The following is a 19,030-nucleotide window of genomic DNA, read 5'->3' as shown; positions in this document are numbered from 1 at the left end:
AAGGTCGGACGACTCATCATCTAAACAGATGCGTTTTGCTCAACAAAGAAGCGCTAAAGTAGTTTTAATGGTGATCCCATCGCCGCGCGCCGAGACAAATTTAGTTGAAGTAACCTTGCTTGCGCGCTTGCACGCCGATTTGCCCGAACATCATGCACGCGAACAACCCCATGTGCCACGTGAGCATGTACAACCAAATCTTGTCGTCGGCGGCCGGACCTTGCGGGAAGTTGGCCAAGTTGGCGCCGATGCGATCGCTGAACACCTGGAACAAAGACGCGTTGTTCTCGAACGCCGGGCACGGCGACGCGGACGGGACGACCCAGCCGAACAAGGACGCGAGGTGCACCGGGACGGAGGACTTCTTCCAGTCGTCGTCAAACTTCAAGTCGGACGACGCCGCCACCTTGACGGCGGCGCGAGCCTTGACGGTCTTGCGACCTACGCGCGAGCGAAAGCAAACGACAAAGCTCCAGTCAGTCTTCCGCGCGCACTTCTATCGCGCGCTTCGATCGCAGCATCCATCGTCCCGCTTCGGTCGCGCCCAATCCACGAGTCCCGACCCAGCCCCGACCCCCTCGCGCGCGTCGTTCGAACCGAACCCGCGATCGGCCTCCGCGCGATCGACGCCGACTCGTCGCCGTCGCCGCGCGCGCGACGCGCCGTCCGCGTCCCGTCCGCGACGCGCGCATCCTCCGTATTCCGCACGACGTTTCCACGCGCGCGTCGCGTCCGCGCCCTCGCGCGTTCGGCGCCCTCGCGCATCATTCCGATGCGTCGTATCCACCGCGTATCCCACGCGACGCGATTCGCGCGTCGCGACTGCTCGCGTCGACGCGACGCGACGCGGCGCGCGCGCGCGTCGTCGGCGCGCCCGATCCAACGCGAAACTTACCTCGCACATCGCGACTGAGCGCGGATCGACGGGCGACGGTGATTTGCGTGAGCGCGAGCGCGACCATGGTTCGACGCGAGAGTGCGGCAGTGCGGTGCGGGCGACGACGACGACGCGGGGCGGGGCGACCGACCGCCAGACCACGGCGACCGACCGCCAGACCGCGGCGACCGACCGCCTGCGATCGACCGATCGTGACTCGAGATTTGACCCCATGCCGCGCGCGCGTCGCGTCCGCGCCCTCGCGCGTCGTGATCATGGGCCTCCGCGGACGCGAATACGTGGACACGCGACGCACGCGCGCGACGTCGAAAACGCGCGCGCGCCCGCCCGACCGTTGCCCGCACACGCGCGCGATGGGGACGCGGCGCGCCCGCGCGCGGCGCGACGCGCGAGACGCGACGCGCGCGTCGACGTCGACGTCGACGTCGACGTCGACGTCGCCGGCGCCGGCGTCGTGGCGCGCCGTCGTCGCGACGCGAACGGCGCGACGCGCGCGACGCGACGAGGCGACGCGCGCGACGGACGCGCCGGTGGTGTGGCGAGAGTACGCGCGCGACGACGCGCGCGCGACGGCGAGCGAGGACGCGCGAAAAAGTATCGCGCGAAGAAGCGCGCGCGCGGCGGACGAGGACGAGGACGCGGACGAGGACGCGGACGAGACGACGCGGCGCGCGGAGGATGAGGACGAACGCGAGACGCGGGCGGCGTACACGCGGGCGTACGTCGACGCGCTGCGAGCGCCGTCGTGGGTGCGGGACGTGGGGAATCGCGCGCGCGGCGAGCATCGGATCGACGAACGGGCGTGGGACGCGGACGGCGCGGAAGACGAGGAAGAGGACGAAGAAGACGAGACGACGACGTCGAGCGAGAATGAGGAAGAGGAAGAGGAAGAGGAGGACGCGCCGTCGAAAGCTGCGACGAAGACCGTGGTCGGTGTGAGTGCGAGTGCACGTGTGTGCGTGCACGCGGAGGATGAGCCAAAGTCGGGAGAGCGCGGTGTCGTCGTGGATCCGCGCCGGGCGAATAGAGTCGCCGCCGCCGCGGTGGCGGCGCCGGCGGCGCGAAGCGCGGCGGCGATTTCCGCGAAGTGGGTCGCCGCGCTCGCCGTGGGTGCCACCGCGGTGGTGGCACCGTTCGTCATGCGCACGTCTGGGTTGAATTCGCTCGCGCCGGGAAGTTCGAACGGGGTGCAATTTCGTGACTTTGGTTTGTCGAGCGCGCGCCGATGGATGTACGACGGCGATCGTTCGCTCCTCGAATCGTCGAGTGACTTCGAGACTTTGCAACGGCGTCTCGCGGAGATGGAACAGCGGCTGCGCGACGCAAACGAGGAAATCGATCGCGCGAGAGAAGACGCAAAGGCTGCTGCGAAGATGAGGCGCAAGTTAGACGAGGCGCGAACCGAGGCGAGCGAAGCCAACGCGCGAGAAGCCGCGGCGGTGGCAGATCGTGACGCCGTGTGGAAAGCGCTTCGCGGACAGCTCGCCGACGCTGCGAAGGCGCGCGCGGCGATAGAAACTGAGAGCTTGGCCATCGCCACAGACTTGGAACAAGCGAAGACAGCGCTTGACGCCGCGCTGACTTCTCAATCGTCGTGCGGTGGCGCGGTGGACGAAGATTTGAGCGCCGCGCTCGATGACGCCGAGGCGAACAAAAGAACGCTTCAAGAAAAAGTTGATAACCTTTCGAACACAGTCGATCGCTTGAATCGACAGTTGAGTGAGCTGAGCGCATCCAAGTCCGCCGAGCTCGACGCCGCGGAGGAGCGCGATCGCCTTCGCGAGGAAACGCGACGTGTCACGGAGACGCTCGCCTCAAAGGAACAACGACTGGGTGAGCTCGAGCGACGACTCTCGACTTCAGAGATTGATCTTGATGTGCTTTCAAAAGAGCTTATTGATCGTGAAACGAAGTTGCGCGATGCTTTAGCGCGGGCAGAGGAGATGGAATCCGCCAGCTCGCTCGGCGAAGACGAATTCGCGCGAAAGCTCGCTGTGCTGCAAAAAGAATTGGAGACGAGCAAACGCCGTGCCGAGGACGCAGCGGCGGCATCAGACGAAGCCAAGAATGCCCGAGATGCCGCCCTCGACGAATTGCGCAAGGCACAAATCGAGGCGCAGAGCGAAGCCGACAAATTTGAACGCGCGCGCCAAGCGTCTTTACGCGAAACGAGCGCCAAAGTGACGCAATTGGAGAACGAACACGGCAAGCTGTTAACGCAGTTAAATCGTGCGGAAGCCGCGCTATCGGAGTACATCGTCGTTTCCACCGCGCATGTGAGCGCTGTAGTGAGTGAGCAAAAGATGGCGTTCGACGGGGAAACCAAGGCGCTTCAATCGCAGCTTGAAGGAAATTCGACGCTCGCGACACAGCTGGAGCAAACGCTCAAGTTGACTCGCGAGGAGCACGAGTTGACGAAAGTAGCGCTCGAAACCATGGAACAGGATATGCTCGAATCGCAAGAGCAGTGCATGAAGGAGGTCGTGCGCACGGCCACAGAGTTGTCGGAGAGCAACGCCGCTCTGACGCAAGCGCGCGAGGCGCTCGACGCGCTGGAACTCGAAATGTCCGAGTACAAGAATCGCACGACGACTTTAGACGTCGATATATCCAACGCTGTTGATACTGGTGACGAAATCGATGTCGATGCTCTCGTGACTGCGCGAGATGAGCTCAAACAAGCTTTGGACGCCGCGCGCGAGGAGCGGCAAAAACTCTTGACTCGCCTCGCTTTCGCTGAAGAGGAACGCGCGTTTCGTCGTAATGAATCAATAAAGTTCCAGGAAGCCGCGACCGAGGCTGGAAGACTTCGGAACGAAGCAGAGTCGAGACGATTAGCGCTCGAAGATGAGCTCGAGCGCGTCAAGGCTGAAGTCAAAGAGGCGGAACAATCGCGCGCTGAAGCCGAAAGCGCGCAAAAGCGCGCAGAAGAGCAACGAGTGTTGGCCTTGCGCGCCGTCGAAGAGGAGCGCAAGATGGCGGAAATCGCTGTGGCCGAGGCGCGCGAAGCGGTAAATTCGAATCAGCAAGCTTTGAAAGCGCAGATTGAGGCCGAAGCAGTGGCGGCTCAACGCGCCGAAGAGGAAGAGGCGGCGCGTTTGCGAGCCGAAGCCGAGGCGGCGGAACGCGCGCGCGTCGCCGAAGCCGAAGAGGCCTTAGCGCGAGCAAAGGAGCGAGAGCTCGAAGAAGCGGAGCGTTTACGAATCGCCGCCGTCGAATCAGCACGTTTACGAGCCGAGGCCGAAGAAGCAGAGCGTGCTCGCTTGGAAGCAACGCGACTCGAAGCCGAAGCCGAGGAACGTCGTCGCGTCGCGGCGGAGGAGGAGCAGCGACAACGTCTCATCGCGGCTGCGGAGCAGGAACAGCGCCGCGTCGCCGCCGCTGCGGCGGCGAAGCGCGAGGAAGAAGCGGCATTGGCCGCGGCGTCGCGCGCAGAGGCGCTGCGAGAGCGCGAGCGTGCGCAAGCTGAAATGGTCAAGGCAAAGCAAGAGCAAGCTGAAAAGCGCGTGCAGAAGCTTTTAAAAGCCGCCAAAAAAGCGTACAGGCTCGCCGAAGACGCTCACGCGCGCGCAAAGACGCTTCAAGACGCCGTGTCGAGCGTACCGCTCGTGGAGCGCGAAGACGCCCTCGCGCGCGCCAAAATCGCCGCCGACGAAGCCGCGGCGGCGCAAGAGAAGTGGGACAAGACGTACGCCCTGGCGAAGGAGGCTATGAGATCCCTAGAGTAGCATCACTAGCATTCTGTGAACGAGCGCGTCTAATTGCTTCGCGGAGTGCCAAGGATTTTTCGCGCCACCGCGTGCGTGTCGAAGTCGCGACTTTCGCGGCGTCGCGCGCCCGCCCAGTCCAGCCGATGCCCAAAAACTTTGCCAGCGCCGTACCTCGCCAGCGCGCGGCGTACGAATCGAATCGCGGTTTTGCGGCGAAAGACATCGTCGTCGTCGCGTGACGCTTTGGAGAATAGGCCACGCGCGCGTTGACCGTCGCCGCGTTGACTACCGCTAGTACTTTTACATAACATTCTTTCTATCGCGTACGGATGACTCAAAACCTCCCGAACGCCGCGCAGTTGTGATATTCGTTGTATCGATAGACGGACAACAGCGCCACGGCTAAGATGCCATCGATCAAGACGAACTCGCGCCACGTCCACGCGCGCGCCGCCGGCTGGTGCGCAAACGTCCCCGCGCGATGCTTACTCATGCACCACCACCCGAAACTCGTCGCGGCCAACGCTTCGCCGCGAAAGAACTCGGTTGAGTTGGTGTAATAATACTTCATCGTGATGTAGAATCCCAACGCGTACGTCAGCTGCGGTAGCGCGACGTCGCTCGTCACCACGCGTTCGCTCCGTCGCGCCGCGCTTCGGACGCACTTCAAATCCAGCGCCCACTCCAGCACCATCGCCCCCAGCGCGCTCCACGCCCACCACACCACGCACCGCTGATGCACGCCGAACATGCACCTCGGAAACGCGAACGTCCCCGCGAGCGCCGCCGTCGGAACGACGCCCGCCAGCGCTCTCGCGCACCTCGCCCAGCCTCGCGTCTCCCCTCGCGTCGCCATCGCGCTCGACCACGCGCACGCGTCCAGCGCTCCCGCCACGCTCATGAAGTACATCAACGCCACGTGATTCGGCACCACCTCGACGTATCCACACAGCGACACGTTCGCCGTTCGCGTCGTCGCGTACGCCGCGACTTCAAACAGTTGCCCGAGCGCGATCATCATCACCTCTCCGTGCGCGTGCCACGGCTCGCGTCGCTTGTCGTACCACACCCCCAGCTGCGTGCGACAAAATCGTTCCGCCAGCGTCCGCCGCTTGGGGTCCGCGCGCGCTCGCGCCGCCCGCACCGCCGCCGATGTCGACGACGCCGATGTCGTCGTCGTCGTCGTCGTCCCGACGTCGTCTCCCGTCGCGCCCTCGCGCGCGCGTCGCGCGCGCCCGAGCGCGAGCTCCGCGTCCTCGCCGTCGCCGTCCCGCGCGCGCGCCATCGCCGTGTGCCGCGCGCGGGCGACCCGCGCGCGTCCACCGACGCATCATACATCACAGACGTCGTACTGTTTGCCCACACGACTGCACACACACAGGGTTTCGCGTCGTCGTCGTCGTCGTCGCACACGCCGACGCGCGCGCGCGGGCGCGATGCCGTTCGGATTCCTGAAGAATCTCGTCGGGCACATCGCGCACAAGGGGCACAGGGACGGCGACGCGAAGGCGACGACCGAGGACGCGACGACGGAAAGAACGGCACCGACGACCGAACCGACGACGAAGGAACCGGAACCGACGACGACGACGAAGGAACCGGAACCGACGAAGGAACCGGAACCGACGAAGAGCGATAAGTACGTGCCGCCGAAGACGCACCTGCCGAGCCTGCTGCCGCTGGAACAAGCGGGGTCGTGGGCGGATTTCGAGGACGACGGACCGCCGCGGGACGAAAACCTCTTGGCGCGCGAGCGAGAGGAAACGGAAGCGCGAGAGCGGGCGGAGGCGGCGGCGGCGGCGAAACGCGCGGAGGATGAGGCGAGAGCGAAGGCGAAGGTCGAGGCGGAGGTGAAGAGCGTGTTGCAGAGCGAGGGAGTTGAGGATATGTTGCGCGAGTTGCCGAGCGACGACGAGGAGGAGACGGCGACGGAGACGAGAGCGTCGGAGGATGGCGAAGCGCGAGCGCGCGCGGCGAAGGCGGCGAAGGAGAGCGAAAAGGTGCTCTCTAAGAAGGAAAAGGCGCGGTTGGAGGCGGAAGAGTTTGAGAACGCGCTCAAGGAGCTCGGGTTGGCCGACAAGGTTGACTCGGGCGACGCGAGCGACCCGGCGAAAGCCGAGGCGAGACGCAGGAAAAAGGCGGCTCGCGAGGCGAGAGAAAAGGCTGAGGCCGAAGCCAAAGCGCGAGGTGCGACAACGCAAACAGAGAGCGTCGCCGCGGAACAACCCGCGGCGCCGGTGGAGCTCGTCGATCCCGAGGTCGCTCGCGCCAAGCTCGCCAAAGCCGCGGCGGCGAAAAAGAAGAAGAAACTCACGGGCGCCGCCGCCGTCGCCGCGGCGGCGAAAGAGAAGGCTGCGAAGTCCAAGAAAAAGGGCAAGCCTGAAAAGTCGAAATTCAACGAGTTGCCGTCTTAAAGACTGAAATCAACGACGCTCACACGCAAAGGGAAAGATTTACACATTACATTTAATAACACACACGAGCGGAACGCTCTCATTCGAACTCGAGTTCGCGAAGCTCGCGGACTTCGCGTTCGCTCATCAATCTCCACGCGCCCTCGGGCAAGTCCCCGATCTGGACGTCCCCGATTTGTACGCGATGTAAATCCACGACGCGCAAGCCGAATTTCTCGCACACGCGTCTGATTTGTCTATTCTTCCCCTCGCGAAGGTTGAACTCGAGCGTGCGCGATCCGTGACCGAGACGTTGGACGTTCATGGGCAGTAGTTCCACGCCGTCCAGTTGCACTCGGCCGTTGAGCGAACGCATGTGGGACTCTCGCACGTCGGCGTCCGTCGTGACGACGTACTTTTTCAACACTCCGTTCCCGCCGATGACGCTCCGCGCCAGCGCACCGTCCTCGGTGAGAATCAACAACCCTCGACTGTCTTTATCCAACCGTCCGCACACGTTGAACGACGAAACGTCTCGCGTGACGCGCTTTAAATCATCCATCGGCGTCCCCTCCATCGCTCGCATCCACGCGTTTCGCGGCTCCACGCACGCCGCCGCCGCGATCTCCCCCTCCGCGGGCAAATTACTGACGTACCCCGGCGGTTTATTCACGATCACCGTCAATTTCTCCCTCAACCATCTCGTCCCCTCCCCCGTGATCTCGATCCTCGCGTTCGCGCGCGCCTTGAACCCGAGTTCGATCGTCTCGCCGTCCACCAGCACGCGACCGTCCTCGATCAACCGCTCCGCCTCCCGTCGACTGCACGTCCCTCGCCGCGCCAGTATCTTACTCACGCGCTCTAACTCGTCATCTTCCCACGCTCCTCCGCGCCGTCCCTCGTCCCCACCGTCGCCCTCGCGTTCGTCGTTCGCGAACGCGCCGTCGTTCGACCTCGACGTGAACCCGCGCGCGCGATTCTCCCACGCATTCGTCGCCGTCCGCGTCGCCGCGCGGTTCCGTTCGCTCCCGAATCCCCGCTCGCGCCTCTGGTCGATCGTCCGCCGTCGCCGTCGCGCCGTCGCGCCGTCGCGCGCGCCGTCGTCGTCGCCGTCGCCGTCGCCGTCGTCGTCGCGTCGTCGTCGCGCCTCGCCCGCCGGTGTTCCGCCGGCGCGCGACGACGCGACGCGCGACGGCGCGACGCGCGACGCGCGTCCTCGCGCGCGCGTCGCGAGCGCGACGACGCGCGCGAGCGCGAGCGCGCGCGACGGCGACGCCATCGGCGATTCGATGCGTCGCGGCACACAGTGACGCGAATCGCGTCGCGCGCGTCGAGTCGCGCGTCTCGGCGCGTCGCGCGACGACGACGCGCGCGATGCGCGTCGTGTCATCGCGCGCGCCGAGACGCGCGAACGAGGCGCGCGCGCGCGCGACGACGACGCGCGGTTCGACGCGAAAGGCGCGACGAACGACGACGCGGACGCGCGATGACGCGTCGACGCGCGCGCGATGGCGACGACGGGACGCCGACGGGACGGACGACGACGACGCGCGCGCGCGCGCGTCGTCGTCGTGGACGGCGCGGGCGCGCGAACGGGTCGGCGCGGCGGCGATCGCGGCGGCGATCGCGGCGATCGCGGCGATGTCGACGCCGGACGCGGCGCTCGCGGCGCGGAGCGGGGGACGGATGGGCGGTGGGAGCTTTCGAGCGGCGAGCGCGATGTCGTCGCCGTCGTTTCGGGGGCTCGGGAGCTCGGGGATGGGGTCGACGCGGGGCGCGGGACTGGGCGCGCCGTCGCCGCGGGCGAGCGGCGCGGGAAGCGGGACGCGGACGTCGTCGTTTTTCATCGGACCGGGACTTGGGTACGGGTACGGCATGGGGTACGGCATGGGGTACGGCGGCGGAGGGTTCTTTAACCTCGTTTTGTTTGCGATGCTGGCGCTCGCGGCGTCGAACGCGCTGCGGAACGCGACGGGACGCGGCGGGTTCGGCGACGGATTGAGCGCGGGCGGGGACTCGATCAGCGTGGTGAAGATACAGGTTGGCCTGTTAGGCTCCGCGCGCGCGTTGCAGAAGGATTTGGAGCGCATCGCGGACAAAGCCGACACGTCGTCGCCCGACGGTTTGCACTTTGTGCTGTCGGAGACGGCGCTCGCGCTGTTGCGTAATCCCGAGTATTGCGTCTACGGCTACGCCGCCTCCAAGGTGTGTCGCGGTCCGGAACAAGCGGAAGAGACGTTCAACGATTACTCCATCGACGAGCGCGGGAAATTCGAGAAAGAAACCCTCGTCAACGTCAACGCTCGCCGCCGCGCCGAAACCGTCGGCGTCGACCCCGCCGCCGACACCAACGACTACATCCTCGTCACCATCATCGCCGCCGCGGACGGCGGCGTCAAAATGCCCGACATCACCGACGCCAACGACTTAAAGACCGCGCTCAAGCGTCTCGGCGCCGTGCGCGTCGAGGCTTTACAAGCCGTCGAAGTCTTATGGACGCCGCAGGAAGACGGCGACGTCCTCACCCAAACCGAGCTCTTGCGCGACTACCCCATCCTCGTCAACTTGTGAGACCTCGCCCTTCGATCGATTTCTTCGCTTCGCTTCGCTCGTCCCGCGCTCGCATCGCCCGACGATCGCTCGCCGTCCTCGAAAGAGCCCCTCGTCGCCGAAAAACCAGCCGAAAAACCGCCGAGGAAAAAAGCCGTTGACATCGCGACGGTTCGGTTCGTTCGTTCGTCCCCCCTGCGCGACACGTCGCCGCGCGCCGACCGAGGACCGCGCGCGCGAGAGACGCGATCGAGACGTAAAAAAGAAAAAAAAAGCACCATGCACGCCGACGCGAGCGCCGCGCACGCCGCCGCGCGCGCGACGCTGCGTCGCCTCGCGATGCATCTCACCGATGCGATTCAGCGCCAGGAGGTCCATCAGTGGTCGCGCGGCGTCGCGACGACGACGGTCGAGCTCGAACTTCGAGCGCTGTGCGACGCGCGCGATGCGCTCGAAGTGATGGCTCGAGCGCTGGACGGCGCGATGGCGGCGACGCGGGAGAATGGACGAGAGACGGAACGCGCGGGCGCGGCGCTGGAGCGGGCGCGGCGACGCGCGTTCGCGGCGACGATGAAGGCGCTGGAGAGCGTGAGCGAGGAGCGAGAGGCGCTGCGACGAGTGCGGGAATTTTTGGAGATGCCAGGAGATCTGGAGATGTACGCGCGGATGATGGACGGTGGATTTGAGGTGATGAAATCTTCGGAGAGTCCGCTGCGAGCGGCGACGGAGGCGACGCGCGCGGCGGAGACGCCGACGTCATTCTTGGGAGCGAAGGAACGCGACGATCTAGCGGTGAGCGACGAAGATGTGAGCGAGGAGGAGGCGGTGCGATTGTTTGAGACGTTTAACGCGTATTCGCAACCGATGACGCCGAGAACGTATCATCACAACGGCTATCAGTTGGACTCGTTTGAGAGCGAGGTGAAATCCAACCGCTACGGCGACTCGCCGGGGGGTATCAGTGAAGACAGCGCGTACGGCGCGCAGGACGACGCGGATGCGAAAAAGGGCGCGGTCAAAGCGAGTAAGACGCACAACGGTGGCGCGTGGGTGGCTGTGGCGCTCGGTGCGATCGCGGCGGCGGGGCTCATGCGCGCCGCGGCGACGCCGCAAGTCGCCGCGCTCAAGGCGCTCGCGGCGTTGAAGATGGGCGCGTTTAAGCGACGCGCCGCCGGTGCGGCGCAAAAGGTGTCACAAAATGCGCTCGTCAAAGCGAAAGAAGCCTTCACGAAGAAGAAGCGCGCGGTCGAGGCGACACCCATGGCGGACCGTCGAGCGACGTACGTGGTGAAGCACACGCGCGCCGCGTTCGAGGGCGACGCCGGCTTGGAGGCGCTCGAGCACGCCGGCACGCGAGGCGTCGCGTCCATTCGAGTGTCGAGTGATAGATCATCGTTCGTCGACATCCCCGCGCGTGATTATCGCTGGAAACCGAGCGTGATGATTGGTCGCGGGTGAGCGACGACGTCGAGCGACGCGCGTCAGAGCCACGAAAGTCAATCCACCGCGCGCTCGACGAGTCAAAATCCCGATTCCGCACGCATCCAATCGTATATTTAATACAGCTAAGGCTACTGAAACACGCGTTCGCATCATCTATCCAACGTCGTCCCTACGCGTAACCTCGCGTGAACAACGACTTTTGTCGCTTGCGTCGCAACAGCCCATCCTTCGCGTCGATCACAGCCGCCGCCTCTCGCAAGTGTTCCGGTCGTATCTCCTCGTACTCGTTCATCCCTCGCGATTTCATGATCTCCCTCGCCGTCTCCACCATTTCTCCGACGAACATCTTCGACACCCCCGCTAATATGATCAATCCGTTCGCGTTGAGCGTCACCCCGCTCGCCGCTTTGAACAACCTTCGCAACATCGTTTTACTCAGATTACTCCTGCGAAAGCACTCGTATCGCTCCATCTGACTCGGTGTAAACGTTTTCAAGAGTTCCAGCATGCGCGCTCGATCGGCATCGCGCTGCGCCTCGATCGAGGCGTCGTCGTCGCGCCGCCGGTGGTCGAGATCCTCGCCGTCCACCATCTCACCGTCATCGTTTTCACCGCCTTGCTCGTTCTCCGCGTCGTCATCGGCGTCGCCCTCGACGGCTGCGTCGTCCGCACTCGCGTCCGCAGCCTTTTCGGTGGATTTCGGCGCTTTCTTCGCGCGTTTCGCCTGCGAATCGTCGGAAATGATGGTTTGTCGTCAGTCGCGAATTCGTCCATTTCGGCGTCGCGCGACGCGTACGGCGCGTCGATCGGCGCGAATCGCGCGTCGCGCGCGCGCACCGATGATGGTTTCGCGTCCGTCGCGGCGGCTTTGCGTTTGGGCGGCATGAGCCGCGCGCGCGCGTCGTCGCGAAGTGAAGTTTGCGCGCTGGAGGCGACGAGGCGGGCGAACAAAGTTGGTTCGAATTTCAATATCAACGTCATCGCGTCTACGGCCTCGCGACTTGCACGGTGAAGGCGTTGTCGTCGGATTCGGAATCACTTCCGCTGGAATCCGCGGCGGCGGGCGCTTGCGCTTGAGTGGACGGTCGTTCGGCGTCGACGCGGCGACGCTTTTCGGCTCGATCGTCCGTCGCGGCCTCGGCGTCGCTCGCATCCGAGGCGTCACCGCGCACTTCGTCCGAGTTGTCGAACGAATATTCCATATCATTACCTTCGTTGCCGTCGTCGTCGTCGTCGTCGTCGTCGTCGCCGCTCGAATCCGGTTCTTGGCCAGTGAAATCTTCGTCGTCTTCGTCGCTCTCGTCGTCGTCGCTCTCGTCGCCGAGCGCGCCCGCCGCACTCGGCGCGTCGTCCGCGCTCGTGCACCGCTTGGCCAAGTACCTACTGACGTGTTCGAGCTCATCTCGGGAAATGTTCGAGAACTCGACGGCGACGCCGTCTTCGAGCGTCATGGACAAATCAAACGTGCTCGAACCGGCGTTTTCGGCGCGAAGCACGCGCAAGTCTTCCAAATCGTCAAAGTGCACGTACATCGCCGGGCTCGGTCCGAACGCCACGCCTTCTTTGAGAAAGAATAAGTGTCCCGAGTTGAACCCTTTCGTCGCTTGCACGTGACCGAAACCCTTCGTTCCGGCGAACACTTTGACGGGATTCGTCGTCCCGCACGTTTCCGCGCCGTACTCGCGTTCGAGCGCGCGAAAAAACAACCGCGCCGCGTGCGTCGATCCCTCCTCACCGTCGCCCTCGTCGTCCTCGGCGCCGTCACCGTCTCCACCTCTTTCGATCACGAGCTTATCCTTCCCTCTGAACGTCGCACACAGCGTCTTCAATCGACTCTTTCCGTTTTGCGCGCCTTCGCCTCGCAAGCCCACGACGACGAGACTCGTCTGATTCGCGTCTCCGGTCTCCAATCGCAGCACCCGTCGCACGTCCCGCCCCTCGATCACTATCTGCGCCCCTTTCGTATTTTCCAGCACCAAGTCTCCGTTCTTCATCACGTGCGCGTCGTATTTCCCTCTCGGCGCGTTGAAACCGACGCCTCGCGCGACGAACGCCGCGTCCTTCGTCGACGCGCGCGCCGCCGTCGCCGCCGTCGCCACCGCGCGCGCGTTCGCGCCGTCGTTCGTCGTCTTGAACGCGAGCGCGCTTCTTCGCGCGTCGTCCAGCGCGTCCGCGATCGGCAGCAGCGCCGCGGCGACCGCGTGCGCGGGCGTATCCGTCGCGCGCGCTCCACCGTCGATGAAGGCATCTTTCGCGACTTTAATGCGCTTCATCACCGCGCCCCACGCGCGCTCGGGGTCGTTCGCCACGCGCGCCGCGAGGACATCGATCGCGTCCATCGCGCGCGGTCGCTCGGCGCGGTCGGCGCGCGCGCGTGTGTCGCCCTCGACGCGAGACGCGCGCGTCGTCTCGGGCGACGCGTCGTAAAAGTTCAAATTTGAAATACAAACGGCTCGCGCTCGAGCGCGCTCAGTTCAATTCCTTCCGCCCGCCGCTCAAAAATTCGCTCAAGAAGACGCTCTCGCCGTCGCGTCCTCGCACCGCGTCCACGCACTTGGCGTTGACGAATTGCGTGATCATGTGGTGTCGCTGAAAGTGGTGCGCCTCGAGCGCCACCAACTCCTCGCGTCCTCGCATCAGCGCCCGATCGAGCAGTCCCGCTCGCACGGCGTCATCGTTCGACGCCCCATCGATCTTTTCCGCGTGCGCTCGCATCAAATCCTTGAGCACGCGTCGCACGTGCGTCTCCGTGGCGACCTCGCGAAGCGCGTAATTATCCAGCACCCACGGCACCTCGCGACACACCGCGCGGTAGAACCCCCTGCCGCGTTTCTGCGCCTCCGCGTACGACGCCGAGGGCGTCTCCGTCGGTCTCGCCGCGCTCAGCGCCTCGCTCGTGGCGTACGCGCGTCGCCGCGCCGTCATCAGCGCTCGCAGCGCCTTCGCCTTCGTTCGCATCGTCGTCGTCGTCGCGATCGCGACTTCTGACGTCGCGACCGCGCCGGACGTCGACCGCGCGCGCGTGCGCGTCGACCGCTCGTCGAGCGCGCGTCGATCGTCGCGCGCGCGAGTGCGGCGACGACGCGCGTCGCGCGATAGGGTTCGGGACGAAATCTGTCTCTCGTATGGGCAAACAGTGAGACGAAGCATAAAGTCGAGTCGTCCCGTCGCGATCGCGACGACGCAGCGCGACGCGCGACCGCGCGCGAGGACGGACCGCGCGAACGCGCGACGATGGCGCAGCAGGGATGGTCGAGCGCGCCGCAGGTGCGCGCGCGACGACGCGCGCGACGTCGCGAGCGCGCGCGCGATGAATGTTTGAAAGCGCGAACGGCACGGATTCGCGAAACTTTGCGCGTCTCGCGCGTCGCGACGACTGACGAGGGACGAACGACGGACGACGCGCGGCGCAGAGTGATCACGGGGGATGGCAAAGCCAGAGCGCGGCGCCGGGATGGGGACACGGGGCGAACGAGGCGAACGCGGCGAACGCGAACGGGACGCGCGCGGCGGCGCGCGGCGACGGCGCGGCGACGGCGACGGCGACGGCGTACGGCGCGCCGGGAGCGATGGACGGGGGGTACGGGCGCGCGCCGGGCGCGTACGACGGGATGGGGGGGCGCGAGGCGAGCTCGAGTCAGGGCGGAGGGTTCGGCGGAGGGTTCGGCGGGGGGTTCGGCGCGCCGACGAGTCCGCGGAGCTTAGCCGCGGCGGGATTGGGGGTGTACGGAGGGAAGTTTTTGAACGACGGCGCGTCGTTCGTGAGTTCGAATTACGCCAAGTATTTCAGCACGGCGTCGATGCGGGCGTACTTCGACGTCACCGAGTCGTACGTGTTTCACAAGATGCGATTGGTGTTGTGTCCGTTTTTGCATAAAGGTTCGTGGGCGCGATTGCCCGAGAGCGTGGCGGGAGGCACGGCGTACAAACCGCCGCGGAACGATATCAACGCGCCGGATTTGTACATTCCACTCATGGCGTTCTGGACGTACGTGCTCACGGCTTCGATTCGCGAAGTGTTTTCGTCCAAGAGCGGTTCGTTTACGCCCGAGGCGCTCGCGACGCACGCGTGGTGGAGCGGGCTGCTGTGGGCGGGCGAGTCGGCGTTTATTTGGGTGGCGCTGCGTTCGACGAGCTCGGCGAACCACATCGTGTCGGCGCCGATTCTCGACGTCGCGGCGTACGTCGGGTACACCTTTACGTACGGCTCGATGACGCTCATGTCGAAAATGTTCAACAAGACGTACGTGTTTTGGTTTTTCCTCATTTGGTCTGCGCTGTGCAACGCGGTGTTCATGGCGAAAACTTTGAAGCGAATCATCTTCAGCGAGGCGAGACACAGCGGTTATTCGCAGAGCATGTCACAAAACTACGTGTTGCTCGCCGTCGTCGTCGCGCAGCCATTCATACATTTCTGGCTATGCCGAACGCCGTAACGGAGGACACCGTCTTTCGGTTTCGGTTATCGGGGAACCAACTGTACTACAACGCGCATTCATGATATTGTTACATCCTACGTGTTCATCGCACTCGCGCCGTCCACGCCCGCTTCCCGTTCGACGTCTAAAAACGCATTCTTCGCGCTCTCGCCTCGCGCCGCCGCTTCCTCAGCCACCGTCCGCTCGTCGACCGTCACCGCAACCCCCGGCGCGAACTTCGGTCTCAGTGGATCGTGGTTTCCACTCGTTTGCATCTCTTCGTACACCGACATCGCTACAAAGACGAGAAATATCCCAAACAAAATCGACGCGCCAATCAAGCCGACGCGACGCGAAAAATCTAGCGCCCTCAACAACAGACTCGGCCGCCGTACGTCCTCGTTCGGTTTCAACCGCGTCAGCACGGGTTCTTCATCATCATCTACCGCGACTGGGCCGAAATCATCCAGTCCCGGGACGTCTTCGCGCCCAGAGCGCGCGCTCTCGTCGTCGACGCTCGCGCCGACGTCGCCGTCTCTAACTTTTAGCTCTGGATCTTTGCTCGGCGTCCCCGAGTCCGCGGCCGCGGCGGTCGAGGACGAAACACCGTTCGTCGCGAACGTTTTCGCGCGATCGCCCGAGGCGGATTCGACGTCGTCGCGGATCATATTGACGTAATCTTTCTGCAAGCCGCGACCAATGTCGCGCGACTTCGTCGCGCCGCGTCGACGAGCGGTCGCGATCGACGTCGTCGACTGCTCGTACGCGCGTTCCATATCGCGCACGCGCGATTGCCACGCCATGGCGCGGAATCGGCGTCGGCGCAGCACGCGATAAATAATGCGGGGTGTTCACCTCGAGCGCGCGGAGGCGGAGGCGACGCGACGAACTAAATGCGTGTCGATTGCATCACAATGGCGGCGAGATAGCTACGTGCGCCCTACGTGCGTTTGGACGACGATTTTTTAGATTTCGACTTCGACTTGGCTTCGAGCTCGTGCGCGCGCATGGCGCTAATTTTTCGCGCGAGGGCGTCGCGCTCCCTTCGTAACCGAAAGTTTTCCCCGTGCGCTCGAACGCGACGGAAATGTCGGCGGAACGCACGCGCTTCGACGGTGTCGACGGTGTCGCCGAGCTTACTGATGACGTTCCGTTTGAAAGATTCGTCGTAGGCGTCGACGAACTTTTTCTGATCGATCGGCGCTCGCGGTTTGTTGCGTTGCGTCGGCGGCTCGGGAATCGGCGGGTTGAAGTCTCCACGGAGCGTGGAGTACGCCTTTGCGAGCTCGCTCGGGGCGTGTGAGCCGGGAGGTGGAGCTATCGCGCCCGAGAGTGGTAAATTGGCAACCTCGTGAGCCGCCGCCGCGCACGTGGGATGGTAGTGTTGCGAAAGTAGACAAAGATCCCAGAGCACGGCGGACATGCCTTGTGCGTGCTCGGGATCGTCTAAATCCATCTGAAACACTCCGTTCCCAATCCGCTCGTTCTCGAGCAAGTTACGCACGCGATGATACGACGCGAGAATTTGGCGGACGACACCGAGCGAACCCAGGCATTCGCCAGCTTCCATGCCGATCGACGCCGAGGTGAGGCGCTTGGAAAACGCCGCCATGCGTGCTTGATCGACTTGCTTGAAACCGCCGATGAACTTTTGAATGGCACGAACGCGCAGCGTGCCGTGATTGAGCGCGCGTTGATCGGTTATAGACATACCATCTTGCCACCCCGCTGCACCTACGCTGGGCTTGCCGAGCATCGTATAGAGCTGACGGTAGAATTCCCCGGTATCCACTTGCAAAACCTCTCCGTGACCGCTCAAAATTTCACACGCCGTCAGCAAAGTTTGCGCCTTGAGCGCGTCCGAGAGCAAGTCTTCCTGGGCCAATAACTTTCTAAACACTTCCATGAGATCACCCAAGAAATCGATGGAGATTAAATGCGTGAACTTTGCCAAACCCGTGAGCGCGGCGCTCAAGAGCGGCAACCCGGGCGTCGGCGCCGGACTCGCGGCGTTCTTCAATACGCGAAAGTACATCTCGAAAGTCGCCTCTAATAATCGACTCTGCGTTTTTTTCTTCTCGCCGAAACTCATCACCGCTGAACCTTCGTCTAAATCTCGATGAAACGCCGCCTCTTCGTCTTCGCTATCGTCTGAAGAGTCCGCGACGTGCCCGAATGATTTCATGCGTTCCTTGTCTTGTTGCTTCCTCGTCTTCTCCGCGCGAGCTCTGCGAATCTTATCACGCTCTTCCTGCTTCTTCTTGAACGTCTGCTTACGAGAAAGAATTTCTTTCCTGTCACGCACCATAGGCACTAATATGCCCTCATCGAAGCGAACCTTGAGGAAGTACGCAAACGCGCACGGCTGAATGTTGCATTTACTCTGCTTCACGAGCTGCGCCGTCATGTGCAACGCCTCGAGCGTGAGATCGCCGCGAATGTCGTTAGACACGACCTCAACCAGAGCATCAGTGACGATCTGCGCGTGACTGGTGTCTCGCTTATCGAAGACGGGCACGATGGCGGATAAAATATCCGTGCGATAGTTGAAGCTCGGCAATCCGATGAGCAAGGCGCACAAACACTTGATCGCAGACTCCGCATCTGGTCCGCCTTTGCCACGCTGTGCGCGAGATTTCTTCGCCCCAGAGCATCTCACTAGCATTTTCACGTACGACTTGTAGTGCTCAAGCAAGCCCGTCTCGAAAGCGCGCGTCTTGAGCACGTCTTTACTCACCTTCATGGACAACTCCTTTTCCGTCGGAGGTCGAATGCGATAGCCCGGGCAAATGTCGCGGTAGACCAAGGTGAGCGATAGCGACGCTAATCGAGCGATTTCCGAGTCTCGGTCTTCACAAAGCGTGCCGATGTCTTTGAGCTCTTTCCACTTCGACTCTGGATCCTCGATGACGCTCTGACACGTCGACGCAATTCGTACCTTGACGCTCTCGCGTCGCGCCTCTGCGCTCATCTCCGCCTCAAGAGCCAATCGCTCGGCTCGACGCTTGTCCGCGAGTTTCATCGCCGGGTCGTTCGCTCGCGCGTCTTCTGAGTCGCTAGCGCTGTCGGAATCTCCCTTTGCGCGCTTCTTCGCCTTCGCCTTCGCCGCGGCTTCTTCCTCCTCGCGCTTTTCCCACCACTTTTCGTTCTTCTTTGATTTCGTCGTCTCCCGCCCAAGATCACTCTCTCGAATCTCTCTCGCCAGCGCCTTCTTGCCCAAACCCTTACCTTCGCCATCGCCAACGTTTTTCCACCGTCCCTCGCCCTCGTCCGCGTCATTCCGTCTTCCTCCCGCCTCCTCTTCGTCGCTCGCCGGCGCGTCTGGCGGCGCCACCGCGTCTCGCACCACCGTCCCGTCCAATCGTTTCACCGGCAACCGCATCGGTTTCTCCTCATCCGGCAAATTCGCGATCCGTTTCTTCTCCTCCTCAACTTTTCGTCGTTTCTCCGCCAACGCGCGCGCGTGCGCCCCCTCCAAATCGTCGTCGTCCGCGTCGCGCTCGCGTCCCGCTCGCCGTCGCTTCCCCCCCTCTTCCTCCTCAAAGCTCCCTTTCGCGATGAACGACGCGTACGCCGCGTTCCGTCGGACGAATTTCACATCCTCATCGCTCACGTCGC

At 63.8% G+C, this 19,030-nt stretch overlaps 13 protein-coding genes across 13 annotated transcripts; 5 read left to right on the top strand and 8 right to left on the bottom strand.

The window, feature by feature from the left end:
• Window positions 1-100: 100 nt before the first annotated feature.
• Window positions 101-962, bottom strand: psaO (possible psaO, PSI-O, photosystem I polypeptide; the record flags this gene model as incomplete). The annotated part of the gene is made up of 2 exons (XM_001416241.1): window positions 101-441; window positions 896-962. 2 exons carry the CDS (start codon window positions 960-962, stop codon window positions 101-103), a joined length of 408 nt encoding a protein of 135 aa, XP_001416278.1.
• Window positions 963-2,199: 1,237 nt separating this feature from the next.
• On the top strand, window positions 2,200-4,636 carry OSTLU_24147 (predicted protein; the record flags this gene model as incomplete). Its single annotated transcript, XM_001416482.1, has 1 exon — window positions 2,200-4,636. One exon carries the CDS (start codon window positions 2,200-2,202, stop codon window positions 4,624-4,626), a length of 2,427 nt encoding a protein of 808 aa, XP_001416519.1. The 3' UTR covers window positions 4,627-4,636.
• Window positions 4,637-4,942: 306 nt separating this feature from the next.
• Window positions 4,943-5,626, bottom strand: OSTLU_30310 (predicted protein; the record flags this gene model as incomplete). The annotated part of the gene is made up of 1 exon (XM_001416240.1): window positions 4,943-5,626. One exon carries the CDS (start codon window positions 5,624-5,626, stop codon window positions 4,943-4,945), a length of 684 nt encoding a protein of 227 aa, XP_001416277.1.
• A 418-nt stretch (window positions 5,627-6,044) lies between these two features.
• On the top strand, window positions 6,045-7,022 carry OSTLU_14383 (predicted protein; the record flags this gene model as incomplete). Its single annotated transcript, XM_001416481.1, has 1 exon — window positions 6,045-7,022. One exon carries the CDS (start codon window positions 6,045-6,047, stop codon window positions 7,020-7,022), a length of 978 nt encoding a protein of 325 aa, XP_001416518.1.
• A 112-nt stretch (window positions 7,023-7,134) lies between these two features.
• Window positions 7,135-7,881, bottom strand: OSTLU_6806 (predicted protein; the record flags this gene model as incomplete). Its single annotated transcript, XM_001416239.1, has 1 exon — window positions 7,135-7,881. A coding segment is annotated over one exon (747 nt), but the record flags the coding sequence as incomplete, so codon positions are not given.
• A 1,052-nt stretch (window positions 7,882-8,933) lies between these two features.
• On the top strand, window positions 8,934-9,572 carry OSTLU_35945 (predicted protein; the record flags this gene model as incomplete). The annotated part of the gene is made up of 1 exon (XM_001416480.1): window positions 8,934-9,572. One exon carries the CDS (start codon window positions 8,934-8,936, stop codon window positions 9,570-9,572), a length of 639 nt encoding a protein of 212 aa, XP_001416517.1.
• A 258-nt stretch (window positions 9,573-9,830) lies between these two features.
• OSTLU_14380 (predicted protein) lies at window positions 9,831-11,009 on the top strand (the record flags this gene model as incomplete). Its single annotated transcript, XM_001416479.1, has 1 exon — window positions 9,831-11,009. One exon carries the CDS (start codon window positions 9,831-9,833, stop codon window positions 11,007-11,009), a length of 1,179 nt encoding a protein of 392 aa, XP_001416516.1.
• A 154-nt stretch (window positions 11,010-11,163) lies between these two features.
• Window positions 11,164-11,586, bottom strand: OSTLU_30305 (predicted protein; the record flags this gene model as incomplete). The annotated part of the gene is made up of 1 exon (XM_001416238.1): window positions 11,164-11,586. The coding sequence occupies one exon, from the start codon at window positions 11,584-11,586 to the stop codon at window positions 11,164-11,166; it is 423 nt and encodes a 140-aa protein (XP_001416275.1).
• A 394-nt stretch (window positions 11,587-11,980) lies between these two features.
• On the bottom strand, window positions 11,981-13,333 carry OSTLU_14379 (predicted protein; the record flags this gene model as incomplete). The annotated part of the gene is made up of 1 exon (XM_001416237.1): window positions 11,981-13,333. One exon carries the CDS (start codon window positions 13,331-13,333, stop codon window positions 11,981-11,983), a length of 1,353 nt encoding a protein of 450 aa, XP_001416274.1.
• Window positions 13,334-13,556: 223 nt separating this feature from the next.
• Window positions 13,557-13,850, bottom strand: OSTLU_9210 (predicted protein; the record flags this gene model as incomplete). The annotated part of the gene is made up of 1 exon (XM_001416236.1): window positions 13,557-13,850. A coding segment is annotated over one exon (294 nt), but the record flags the coding sequence as incomplete, so codon positions are not given.
• A 755-nt stretch (window positions 13,851-14,605) lies between these two features.
• OSTLU_14378 (predicted protein) lies at window positions 14,606-15,430 on the top strand (the record flags this gene model as incomplete). The annotated part of the gene is made up of 1 exon (XM_001416478.1): window positions 14,606-15,430. One exon carries the CDS (start codon window positions 14,606-14,608, stop codon window positions 15,428-15,430), a length of 825 nt encoding a protein of 274 aa, XP_001416515.1.
• Window positions 15,431-15,507: 77 nt separating this feature from the next.
• On the bottom strand, window positions 15,508-16,215 carry OSTLU_92343 (predicted protein; the record flags this gene model as incomplete). Its single annotated transcript, XM_001416235.1, has 1 exon — window positions 15,508-16,215. One exon carries the CDS (start codon window positions 16,213-16,215, stop codon window positions 15,508-15,510), a length of 708 nt encoding a protein of 235 aa, XP_001416272.1.
• Window positions 16,216-16,352: 137 nt separating this feature from the next.
• Window positions 16,353-18,383, bottom strand: OSTLU_36158 (predicted protein; the record flags this gene model as incomplete). The annotated part of the gene is made up of 2 exons (XM_001416234.1): window positions 16,353-17,515; window positions 17,690-18,383. The coding sequence occupies 2 exons, from the start codon at window positions 18,381-18,383 to the stop codon at window positions 16,353-16,355; spliced, it is 1,857 nt and encodes a 618-aa protein (XP_001416271.1).
• Window positions 18,384-19,030: the final 647 nt, after the last annotated feature.

Source organism: Ostreococcus lucimarinus, chromosome 2, assembly GCF_000092065.1.
Source record: "Ostreococcus lucimarinus CCE9901 chromosome 2, complete sequence".
NCBI lineage: Eukaryota > Viridiplantae > Chlorophyta > Mamiellophyceae > Mamiellales > Bathycoccaceae > Ostreococcus > Ostreococcus sp. 'lucimarinus'.
Note: the sequence above shows the minus strand (reverse complement) of the source record. Positions and strands in the feature narration are given on the sequence as shown.